We start from the raw sequence: 13,121 nt of genomic DNA on the forward strand, positions 1-13,121 counted from the left end.
CCGGATGCCATTCCGGAAGTGGTCACTGGCTGGCGTCCTATGTGGAAGAATGGCCCACTTTTACGAGACATGGCCTCTACACTTCACAAGTCAATAGTTATAAAACATAGTTCTGGAAGGATGCTTGGGAAAAAACCTCAGGGAAACAGAAACAGTTCAGAAACAGCCTTATCAGTCCGCCGACAGCGCGTACACACATGCTACTGTCGGCTAAAAGACCGCCCAGCGGGAGGGTCCGGCCGTCGTTGCCTTTTGCAGTGGGTGTGTACGCACCTTTACAAGCATCATCTTGCAAGGAACCGTACTGTATAATCTCTGATGATCGGATCACATTACGCTTGGATATCAAGTTTTTCCCAAGGTGGTTTCAAAATTCCACAGGACTCAGGAAATGTATCTTCCATCTTTTTGTGAGAATCCCACTAATGAGAAAGAGAAACGTTTACATTGTCTGGATGTTAGGTGACTCACTATCTAAACAGAACAAAATCTTGGAGAAAAGCAGGTGCTATGCTGGTTTTGTTTGCTGGAAAATTCAGGGTAAGCAAGCTTCCAAGAGTTATCAAGATGGGTTAAGCAAGCTATTTCCTCAGATTATCTGGTCCAGGGGAAACAACTGTCTTCAGTCAAAGCACATTCAAGAGGAGTCTCTACTTCATGGGCAGAGAGGGCTGCAGCCTCAATAGAACAGATATGCAGAGTGGCTACCTGGTCCAATCACAATTTTATGAAGCATTACAGGCTTAATGTGCTAGCTAGTACTGATCTTTGTTTTGGAAGGATAGTTTTTACAAGCAGTTGTCCCACCCTAAGATCATATCTTGTATATCTTCTCATGAGGAGGGGTGCTGTCTGATAGACATCCTGGGGTAAAAAAACAAGATTACTTACGATAATGTCTTTTCCAGGAGTCAGGACAGCACCCCTAAGACCCGCCCTTGTGTGGTTTAATTAAAAATTATTTTGAGCCTCTATTGGTGTCCGTGTCATCTTTTGTATTCTCTGAGGAGCTTCGCAGGATGGTAACCTCTTATACTTCTGCCAATTTGTTATGCAAATTTGTTATTTGCAGCTTCAGAGAAAAGTCTCATGAGGAGGGGTGCTGTCCTTCTGAAGTCTCATGAGGAGGTGAGGAAGTTAAACACTTGTTAGAACTTTAGGATTCTACTTTGTCGGGGTAAGCTTTCAACATTGTTTTAGCTGGTTGGATTTTAAAAAAAAAATGACTTTTACTTGGTAAGAAACCAGAACAGTATTTTTGGTGTACGCTTTTATTTCATGTTATACACAGTATTGCCAAAGATTTGGAAAGCCCTCTAAATCATTGAATACAGGTATTGCAATCACTTCTATGGTCACAGGCATTGCAAGCAGTCTACGTCTATAAACATTTGTGAAAGAATGGGTTGCTCTCAGGGCCTAAATGCATTAAAACGTGGTGGGCCAACTGTGCAATTAAGTCCATGTATGAAATTTCCTTGCTTTTAAATATTTCACAGTCAACTGTTAGCAGTATTATAGTTGAGTGGAAGCAATTGGAAACAAAAGCAGCTCAGACATGAAATGGTAGGCCACATATAATCATTGCTCAGAAGTCTCCAAATCTCTGAAAAGTCAATTGCTACAGACCTCCAAACTGTGTATGGCCTTCAGCTTAGTTTAAGAGCAGTACGCAGAGAGCTTTATGGAAATGGTTTTCATTGTTGAGCAGGTACAGTCAAGCCTTCGATTACCAAATGCAATGCAAATTATTGGATGCAGTAGTATAATGCATGCCACCAATGGACTCTAACTTTCTCTGCCTGGAAATCCAATGGACTAATCTGGGTTTGGCAGATGTCAGAACAATGGGACTTGCCTGACTTCACTGTGTCAAGAGTTAAGTTTGGTGGGGAAGGAGGGGGGGTTATGGTGTAGGGATAGTTCTCAGGGATTGAGCATGGCTGTTTAGTTCCAGTGAAGGGGACTGTGATTACTTTCAGATACCAAAACATTTGGCACGTTCATGTTCCCACCTTTGCAGAAACAGTTTGGGGGTGGCCCCTTCCTGTTTCAAGTGCGCAAAGCAAGGTCCCTAAATACATGGAAGAGCCAGGTTGGTGTGGAAGAGCTTGACTGACCTTCACAAAATCCTGATCTCAACACAATAGTACACCTTTAGGGTAAACTAGTGCACAGACTACAGCCAGGCTTCTCATCCAAATCAGTGTCTGACCTTAGAAATGTTCTCCTGTAAAAATGGTCAAAAATTCCCTTAAACACAGCCTTAAACCATGTGGTAAGCATTTCCAAAACAGCTAAAGCTATTATTGCTGCAAAGGATCATCCATATTAAAGCATATGGATGAAAAGGTTATTAAAAAAGTAAATAAAGTTCCTCGGTGTGTAAAGGCAGGCATTCTAATATAGTGCAGTGACAGATTCATATATGGTACTTTTTTGCCATGTTTTCAAATGCAGTATGACAGATAAGCCTAAATAATTTTTTTTTTTTTGTAGCATTTGACAGGTTTCCAGACAACAAATCAGATTCTCAAAGAATAGCCAGATTTTTATCATTTTATACATTTCTGAATAATGTAACAGATTATCACAGATGATGTTACATAAAGTACTTTTAATTTCAGGTGTGAGAACATTTGTCCCTAAACCTGTGGCTACAACCCTGCAATACATTGGTGGAGCAGCTGCCATCCTTGGTCTCGTAGCAATGGCATCTGATGTTGAAGGCCTCTATGCAGCAGTTAAAGCTCTTGTCTGTGTCGTAAAAAGCAATCCACTTGCCAGCAAAGAAATGGAAAGGATTAAAGGTTACCAGGTAGGCTGAAAGGTTGAAGCGTTTTTTATGCAAATTTAACAGTTAATAACATCTTGATGGCTCTAACAATGTGTTTTCGAGAGCTAGCAGCTACATTGATAATTAGAAAATGAATTTGTTAGCAGAAGGATGTTTTGCACTAGTTGGTTTTCACAAGTTCTATATTAGCAAGTATTAACCTCCTTTGCTGTATGATTCTTTCCAGATTATAGTTTTTAAAAGGGGTATGTTTACTCTGGAAAGAATCATACCACTAAGGCAGCTAGAGAGCCCCTTACCAGTTTAGGCAATCAGAGAGTAACCCCGTGTGTAGGTAGCCAGTGTGTGTACCGCCTTAGGTTAGGTAGCCAGAGAGTGACCCCAGTACAAGGTAGTAAGAGTGTGTTTCCCATTATGGGTAGCGAGGCAGTGCCCCTCTCCAGTTTAGGTAGCCAGAAATTGCTTCTTCCCATTATAGGTAGCCAGAAAGCCCCCACAAGTGCAGGTAGCAAGAGCATGCTTCCCCCTTTTTAGAATGTATAGGCAGAGGGTGAACAACCCCCCGTTCATGATAGGTCACCCAATTGCCCCAAACCCTATGCAGAAAGCATAGCGTATATATTACTCACCTTCCCAGAATTCAGCCACACTGTTAAATCCAGCCACATTGTTTGTTTCCCTGCTGTCCTCCAGTGGGCACTCTATCTCTATGTTGAGATCACCCTCTGTCGTGTGACTGACAGATCTCAACATAGAGATGGGGAACCTCGGATAGCACTGAGAAGACGGGCTGCTGTGGCTGGATATCAGCACTCTGCATCTGGCCCTCCTAGCGATATCCATGAGTGTAGTTCGAAATTACCACTAGTTGCAATTAAAAGTAACCCCAAGTTGCACTTGGGAATACCGCCAAGGGGGTTAGTAGTACTCTCTGATCCCTAAATACTTTAATGTGTTTCTTTGTATCTACAGTAATACAGGAGTTGTCTGTGTATTGCATTGATTACACTATGTACAGCAGAAGTAGGTTATTATCCCATATTGTAGCCTCAGTTGTGCAGGTCTTCGCCCTGTCTACCTCCAGGTGTCCTAGTTTTTTGATATATGTAGATTTGAAATCTGTATCCAGTATTTATTGTACAGTGCTACATACTATGTTAGCTGTTAAATACAATATAATTGTAGCAGAAAATGTTTGCAAATACAGGGTTTAGGTAGATGAAAGTGCGTGTAAATGTATAAATATTCATTAAGGAATGCAAGATTTACATATTGTATCAAGAGGTATTCTGCTCAAGGCTACAGAAATTTATCACATTTTGACAAGCCTTGTGAATGCTGTCTGCTCATATGATGAAAATTTCCATTTAGCAAGCTATAGATGAAAGCTTCAGAAGTAAGACATGGTCATTTGAAGGTTATTTCTGTTCACGTTAATTGGGTTCACTCAGTATGTCATAGATATTTATTTGTTGACACTAGGGCATATGTCTTTGAAACAGATCTAAGCTTAAAACTTAAAATCTCACATTTCGCTACAGAAATAAAAAGCATAATCAATAAATTGCTTACCTTTTCATAGTTTGATAAAACCACTGAACAGTAAGTTATTACTCCTCTGTCAAACCTGCTATAGGTTGAAGATCAAAAAGTAGTGTAGTCCAGCGACAATGTTGTGTCAGATAAAATATACTTTGAGTAGAAGTGATGTTGGAAATGATTGATGTCCCATTTTTAATGTCTTGTTTTATTATATCTATTTAATTTTATCCATCGTTTTCTTGTAGCTTCTAGCAATGCTGCTGAAGAAGAAGAGAGGTCTTCTTAACAGCCATATCTTGCATCTTACCTTTTCCTTGGTGGGAACAGTGGACAGTGGCCATGAGACATCTATCATTCCCAACTCGACTGCCTTCCAAGACCTGCTATGTGACTTTGAGGTGGGTGGCTGAAAAGTATCTAGGTTAGCATGCTGTTTTTAAATGCTGTTCATAATCTTACATCAATTGATGGAGCATCACTGGGCAAAGTTCTAAAATTACCAGCTAACAGCCAAGTAGTTAAGGGATCAGTTGTGTTTTTTGGAATGGAATGAGCTAAGCATGATCTGGTCTCAAAAGTTTGATCACGTGAGCAGAAGCAGTTGAGTTAAGAAATCTTGTTTCAGGCTCAGGGGTTGTGGGTATTGCTGCTGTTTGGATTGCATTATTCTATTGTACAGACTCCAAGGAGGTCGGAGCAAACTGAATCTCTATGAGAAGACTGCAGTGTATAGCAATGACTGCCATGGCCAGCCTTGCTTCTTCTGACGAGGAGTAGCTTCATCACGCCACCATCTCCCATTTTTCTGCTCACCCAGTTGTGCCCTGCAGAATTTCCTTACTGCAAATATTCAATAGACTGAAACAGTGGTGTAGGTGATCCTTTGTATACCATACTGCAAAGATATTTCACAGGATACACTACACATGTGTGATCTACATGAAACTAAGAAAATTATTTTTCTAAATTATTGTAATGGAGTATGAGCTTTTGATCGCATGATCTTCATAAGCCAAACTTGTAAATGCAGTTACATATTAGTCTCTAATGTGTTGCATTCAATTTGCCATTTGTAAATTCAGCTTTTGCTTTAAAGGGAGTCTGAAGAAATTTTAAAAATAAAAAAAACTGATACTCACCTTAGAAGAGGGAAGGCTCTGGGTCCTATAGAGCTTTCGCGTTCTCCTCCTGTTCTCCGTGTTCCCGCACAGAGGGAACTTTAATTCTACGTTATCTACTGGATAACAAATTGATCATCTGATATTATAATTCTTCTAAATGTGTTTATATATGAATTGTATATGTTGAACTCTGGAACGTCTCTTATAAAGTGTTATAACTGTTTGTCTTAGGTCTGGCTACATGCACCATATGATCTTCACCTCTCCCTGTTTGAACATTTTATTGAACTTCTGACAGAATCCAGGTATGATGGTGGCATCCATATGACAAGAATTAAAATACTGCACCCTTTAACCCTGGCCACTACCAAGTCCTAGTATTAACTCAATTACACATATACGATGTTTGTTGCCTGCCGAAGAATTGGGAAACGATCAGGCAACAAATCAGGGACCTACACTGTACAGGCACATTGCTAGTCTTCAGGAGGGGGGCAAAAAGACATGGATTGGTGCACCGGATCGCCAGGGGGGAGTGAATAGAATATTTTTAATCAGGCATGTTTCAGGGGTTGGTAACCTATTGGAACCAGTAAACTAAAAACGAAAGTTGCTTACCTCAGTAGGGGGAAGCAGGGCCGACATCAGAAATTTTGGGGCCCCTCACGCATCAGGTATGGGCCCCCTCCCCAGGCCCACCCACTGGCTGCTGTGCCTGCCTACTAGCTACTCCATCCCCGTGGTCGCCACCATTTACAACAGTGTTTCCCAACTTTTTTGAAGTCGTGCCATGTCGCGCCAAATGCTTAGATCTCATACACGTCCCCCCAAAATAAAACACCCCCAGATTCAGTATAGGTACTTGTAGGTAGGTAGCCAGGTATAGCTGCACTCAGGAAAGGTAGCCAGGTGTAGGTGGGTGCCCTCAGTATAGGTAGCAAGGTGCAGGTGCCCACAGGATACATACCTAGGAGTAGGTTAAAAACACATAATCTTACTATAGGGCAATAGCATTCTTGCCTTACAGTGCTAGGTCCCTGGTTCAAATCCCAGCCAGGGCACTATCTGCATGGAGTGTTCTCCTTCCTTGTGTCTGTGTGGGTTTCCTCCAGGCCCTCTAGTTTCCTCCCACATTCCAAAAACATACAGATAAGTTAACAGGTTTCCTCCTAAATTGTCCCTAGACTACGATACAGTACACAATACATACATAGACATATGACTATGGTAGGGATTAGATTGTGAGCCCATCTGAGAGACAGTTTAGTAACCAGACCACATACTCTGTACAGCACTGCGGAAGCAGTCTGCACTATATAAATACATAATAATAATAAGACAGAGAAAAGTGGAAAAACCTAGCAGAGAGAAGGCCGGTACTTTAGGCTTCACTGGCAGTGGGCGGGGTTAGGGGCGTGGCTACATGCAGTAAACTCTGCGTCTGTGGCTGATGAAAGGAGGAGAGGCGTGGAGCAGAGCTTTCCCTCCTGCCTATTGGCTGGCCAGCACGCTGCACTCATGTGAAGCATCGCCCTGAAGCTGGCTGCCGCTGCTGACACGAGGCTGGGGCATAAATAAATGTTATAGTAGTAGCTGAGCCTGCGGGTGGGCGGCCGGTGCTCCAGTGTAGTTAGAGCAAAGCTACAGGAAAATGGCTACCGATGTCTGTATTTGTGGACATCTGCAGCCATTTTCTTGAAGCCTTGCTCTAACTACGAACAAAGGAGCAGGGAGAGAGACCAGAGCGGGACCCGGTTACACTTGCAACAGGTGCCGCACGTTGAAGGGGGGGCCCGGGCCCCCTGGCAGCTTAGGGCCCATCACTGTAGTGCTGATTGTCCCCCCTCCCTGATGGCGGCCCTGGGGGGAAGCTTCTGGGTGGCTTCCCTGGTCTTCTAATGCTGCGCTAAGACTATCTAAACAATCTTTGACATTAAAGTCAAGGATGGCTTTTGGCAGCGCTCCCCTCCATGTATGAGAGCAGAACAAAGAACAGTCTGTGACTGAGCAGTAGCACGGAGCTGCTTGTGCGCAATTTTTTTTTCTCCATGCTTGAGCGGCTCCGTGCTCACTACGCAGGTGCAAAGCCACTGCCAGCTGCGCTCGTACAAAGAGGAGAGCGTGGCGGCAAAGATGAGGAGGGTCCCGACCATCAGTGTTGGGGTCTCAGAGCATACTACCCCCTACTGACATGTAACTTTTTTTTCTTTTAAAGCTACAGGCTAACTTTAAGTGATGTCGGCGATACGCTGTACACCCATTACAAAGGCAAACAATCATCAGCGAAACAGTTGTCAGCTGTCTCGTGAGACGTTTATCTAATGTGTGTACATACCTTTAGCTTCACTAGTATATTAAGCAGTCCAGTATTAAACAAGAAGGGGTTTGCTAAACACTGCTGTAATGTCTAAATTATGGTTTGTTTGTTTTTTCATTTTTTTTTTTATTTGCATATATTGTCTTGTCACAGTGAGGCTGCAAAGAATGCAAAGCTGATGAGAGAATTCCAGCTAATTCCCAAACTATTGTTGACGTTGCGGGATATGTCACTCTCACAGACCAATATATCTGCTATCAGCAATGTCCTCAGTTACCTGCTGCAAGGCTTCCCCAACAGCAATGACCTGCTCAGGTATTGTATGTTCTACCTGTAACATGAACATGATCATTTTGCTTATGAGCCCACATAACTGTAGTCAGTAAGCTACTGCATTAATACAGTTTATTTTTCTCCTCTTTTTTTCTGAAGATTTGGCCAGTTCATCTCTTCTACTCTACCTACATTTGCAGTCTGTGAGAAGTTTGTTTTGATGGAATTAAATAATGAGGAGAAGTTAGAGCAAGGTAAATGGTTCATTGGTTTCCTTATATAATTTTTACTATCCATCACGCTAAAAGCTTTGTCTTCACTAATGCATGAAGTCCGTTCATAAGTTGTGCTAATGCTGCAGCTGTTCCCGGTCTTATTACTATGCAAACCATCAAGGCAGTTTTATGGCAGAGAAACCTATATTACTACATTATATCTTATGGCTTTGCTATGAAGGCATAATCTATATTAAATATACAGAGAACAGCCTGCATCAATTCTGCTCTCCAAGTTGTGGAGATTTTAATCTTGTGCATTTGTCCTGTCTTGATGTACTTCAGTAATGTATATTTAATATTAATCTTTCCTTGTAAGGATCTGAAGATGACTTTGGGGGTCTTGTTTCTGCCAACATCATTCTCCTGCGGAACCGACTGTTGGATATGTTGCTTAAATTGCTTTATACCACAAAAGAGAAGACTACTGTAAACCTACAGTAAGTTTCATATACTGTAACAAGGAAAAGCATTCAGCTGACATTACCCAATCTGAAGACTAGGTTTGACATAAAGAGCGAGTGGCATTCTGCTCTATATTGATACAGGAAATCAAGTGAATACTTCAGTAGTTCATAGAATACACCTTCAAATTTGTTGGATCTAGATCATGGTAATATGAACTCGGGTTCTGTGCCACTGGGTTTTACTTTTTTTTTATTCAGTACACAGGTGTCTAAAGTTTTGCACTTCAACGCCGCGCACCGAAACTTGTTGCCACCATAGCAATAATGTTACACTGCGTGGGGCGTGTAAGGGTAATTTGGGGTTTCCGGTAATTGCCGAACCCTGAATTACTCCTCCCTCCGAGTTGCTATGACTCAGAGTGGGAATTGTAATTAACCCCGCCGGGTAGTTGAACGGCAGAGGGTAAGCCATCATTCAGCCCACCCTGTGCTCAGTTCACCGGCGGTGTACACATACGTAAGCAATGAGAGGTTTAGGCTCTGTATCCTGGAGCAAAAGTTCTGTAAGCACTTTTCACATGTAAATGAATTGTGTGCAATTTGTGTGTCAAGGGCATTGAATTTGATTTGTAGTGTTGTGTGATTTTTCGGATGGGTTTTTTTTTCTGCATGAAAACAGGTTATGCGATTTATGAATGATGTAAGGAACTAGGAAACGCATAAAAATCACATTTGTTGCACAAGAATCACATCCACTTTTAAATTTAGATACATTATTATGTAAATTAATTTAATTGATATGCACGGGAAAATCTTATTCAAACAAATTGCATAAAAACACAACCAAATAATAAAAGAATCAAATGAAAAATTGCAACACATAGAATTACCAAAAAAACTGTAAAAAAATGCAGCTGATAATTGCAGGGATAAGTGTAAAGCCATCCTATGAAGGACAAGGAGTCCTGAAGTACACACTGAGGCTCTTGTACTACTGCAGGCTCAACAGGACAGGAAAAGAGGAAGAAAACATATCTGGGGCGTTTTTATGCCTGCTGTTTGGTTATGATACAAAGTTCCTATGTAAACTGATATGCATTCCATACTGTTTGTTAGGGGCTCTCAATGAGATGCAAACATTTCCATGTTAATTTATTACCGTATATACTCGGCTATAAGTCGAGAAATTTAGGACTGACTCAAAGTATAAAAGTGGGGGGGGGACTTATATACGAGTAGTCCTAAATTTCCCAACTTATAGCCAATATACCAGTGTCTTTTTAACTCCCCCCTCCCTCCCACCCACCATCATCCAGAGGGAGCCGTATGTATCAATTTCCTACTTGCACCTGTGCAAAGCGATTTCCGTGTCAGAAGCCGTCACCCCCATCAGCGTGCGCTGTGTCCTCTCTTCTCCCTTCACTCGCGCTGACCTCCGTGCTGTAGCGTAGCCCCGCCTCCCGATGTCAGAAGACGGAAGCTATGCTAAAGCACGGAGGTCAGCGCGAGTGAAGGGAGAAGAGATAAAGCAGCACACGTGATGGGGGTGATGGCTTCTGCTGCGGGAATCACTTTGCACGGCATTAAACAGCGCAAGTAGGAAATGGATACAAACGGCTCCTTTTGGATGATGGTGGGTGGGAGGGAGGAGGGATTACACAGCGCAAGTAGAAACTTGATACAGACTGCTCCCTTTGGGTGATGGTGGGTGGGTGGGAGGGAGGGGGAAATTACAGGCAGCAAGTGTTGTGGTGATGGTGGGAGGGAGGGGGGAATTAAGGGCAGCAAGTGTTTGGGTGATGGTGGGAGGTGAGGGGTGAAATGGAGACAGGCGCTCCCTATGGGTGATGGTGGGTGGGAGAGAGGGGGTAATTACAGGCAGCATGGGTATGGGGGAGTTGCAGGCAGCATGCATTTGGGATATGGAGTTACAGGCAGAAGGTTAATGACTGAATGTGTGCTTGAAGAGTTATTGGCTGTACTTGGGGGCCAGGAGGGTATAATGACTACACTGTTGTATGAAATTCATCCATTTACCCATCCTGGTCTTCGAGTGCAGCCATTAACTTTGCTGGATAGACTTATACCTGAGTAATTGAAAAATTCCAGCTAATGAGGGTCAAATATTGGGGTCGACTTATACACGGGGTCGACTTGTATCCGAGTATATACGGTATGTAAAATTTAATGCAAATGTATGCAGCTGGAAAATGGATTTAATTAAATCCCACCTTTGTTTATTTCGATTGGTCAATATTTTAAGCTGCATGAATTTGCATAAAACATTTGCATAATTCTGCTGCATCTCAAAATTGTTTACAACTACATCAATTGACCATCCCTACTGTTTACTGAATTTTTTAGCAGTGCCAGCTTAAGGCCATTTTAGAAGTTTTACTTGTCTATGTCTTTAGTTACCTATATTAAATAGATAAATTGTATATCTAGATCTATTTATTCTTGTTTCTTCTTCCATAAAGAGCCTGTGAAGAACTGGTGAAAACTCTTGGTTTTGATTGGGTCATAATGTTTATGGAGGAACACCTGCACTCCAGCACAGTGACAGCCGCCATGAGGATCCTGGTAGTTCTTCTGAGCAATCAGCCTATTCTTATCAAGTTCAAGGAAGGCATCAGTGGAGGAGGATGGCTGGAACAGACAGACTCTGTCTTGACCAATAAAATTGGCACTGTGCTAGGTAAAGTTAGCTCATGTATATATCCTTGCTGATGTTAAGGATAAAGTGTTCTGCACAATATGCACAAAAAAGGAAATAAGCATCTTCAGGAATACAGCTGCAATACAGTTATCTTAAATTATTTTTGCTGTGTATAGCTCTTTAGTAAATGGCTCAAGAAATGCACATAATACTAACCTCATATCAGTTCATTTTAATATGCTTTCAAATGAAGTATTGCCAAACGTTCATATTAAGATAAAGAAAGATCATGTAAGGTTTACAAGGTAAATACAGTTTTTATCTTTGATTGTTCACCTGTTGGGAACTTTAACTACAAAACTGGGTTAACTGGCGGGGGCAGCTGCCAAAAGTAGGTGCTTCACTACCTTTTTGATAATGTACTTTAATGTCTTATTGTGCATCTAAGGTAGTATAAAACAGTAAACCTTCCCATCTGGCACAAAGCAATAAAAACTTTCCAGAGGTCTAACCATTACCCATTCTATGCAGAACTATAAAATGTTTAGCCTATAACTTATTGGGCATGATTTACTAAAGGCGTCTCTAAGTAACCATATCTTATGCTGCAAAATGGGTAGGAAATTGCTTAAAAGGGTTAATGATTTCACACTCTGGCTGTAGTCATGTGCATAGATGCACAATAATATCTTGTACTCTCAGCAGTCATATTATGTCTTGATTTGTAGTGGTTTTTCCACATAAGAATGCAAGCTGCTTGCTGATAGCCAAGTTCAGTGACTATTCTTAAACTGTCACCTGAAAGGATCACTAATGATTATTCTTAATGACAGATATTGCAAGTGTGTAGATACCTTAACTTGCCCTGTGTAATATCTCCTTTCCTTTTAACCTTGTAGGTTTCAATGTGGGTAGGAGTGCTGGCGGGAGATCAACGCTCAGAGAAATTAACCGTGATGCGTGTCATTTCCCAGGATTTCCAGTACTCCAGTCACTTCTTCCAAAGCACACCAATGTACCTGCACTTTATTTTCTGCTCATGGCACTGTTCCTTCAGCAGCCGGTTACTGAACTGCCTGAGAACTTGCAGGTCAGTGCGCCTGTCATCAGCAACCGAAGTAACCGGGTTTGCCAGGTAGGAATTAGCCAGTAAGAAAAGTGTGTGTGCGTTTCTTAGTCTCTTAAAATTAGATAAATGTTCCTGTAAAACAATTATACATGATTACTCATAGGCTGTCCGCCTTAAACATACTTAACAATCATATTAAAACCAATGCATAGATTATACTGATATGTCAAAAGATAATCTCATCATCTTCATGATTGTAGCCTAAGGACGTGGAGTCCAAACACATTTGCCCACCGAAGTGGGTGAGAGCCTGAAGATTCTGTTGTGTTCCAGTCATCCTTATGGGGCGTCATTTGTGTCTATCATTTTTTACTTCTACAAATTTCACGCCCCTTAAGTTTTTCAAGGAGTAAAAGATTTTTAAACCTGTAACCTAATTAAAATCCCTTTTTATCACTGCATTGCTCTACAAATATTTGTGTGTATGTTAAAGGTAAAAACCATGTCACTGAAACCAGAAAAGGGATATGCCCTTGTCAAACACACACTATGCCTGTCTGTAAAAGATGCAGACTGCTGGTTTCATGTTTTTTCATTTTAATCTTGGGTAAATAAGTTCAAAATGTTTGTGTACATTAAACACAAGAATTTTTGGAGTAAT

General features: G+C 41.5%; 1 protein-coding gene across 5 annotated transcripts in view; it reads left to right on the top strand.

Moving 5' to 3' along the window:
• The window catches only part of WDFY3 (WD repeat and FYVE domain containing 3), a 352,404-nt gene that overhangs the window by 221,224 nt on the left and 118,059 nt on the right, over positions 1-13,121 (top strand). For 4 of the 5 annotated variants that reach the window (XM_068233510.1, XM_068233509.1, XM_068233512.1 and 1 more), the window contains 8 exons: positions 2,628-2,818; positions 4,585-4,737; positions 5,692-5,765; positions 7,931-8,092; positions 8,210-8,304; positions 8,645-8,765; positions 11,213-11,430; positions 12,291-12,526. In XM_068233510.1, coding sequence (XP_068089611.1) covers positions 2,628-2,818; positions 4,585-4,737; positions 5,692-5,765; positions 7,931-8,092; positions 8,210-8,304; positions 8,645-8,765; positions 11,213-11,430; positions 12,291-12,526 — 1,250 coding nt within the window. The remainder of the gene's footprint in view (positions 1-2,627; positions 2,819-4,584; positions 4,738-5,691; positions 5,766-7,930; positions 8,093-8,209; positions 8,305-8,644; positions 8,766-11,212; positions 11,431-12,290; positions 12,527-13,121) is intronic. The other variant, XM_068233511.1, reaches the window with a different exon arrangement.

The sequence above is a fragment of the Hyperolius riggenbachi genome, chromosome 1 (genome assembly GCF_040937935.1).
Source record: "Hyperolius riggenbachi isolate aHypRig1 chromosome 1, aHypRig1.pri, whole genome shotgun sequence".
NCBI classification, from domain to species: domain Eukaryota; kingdom Metazoa; phylum Chordata; class Amphibia; order Anura; family Hyperoliidae; genus Hyperolius; species Hyperolius riggenbachi.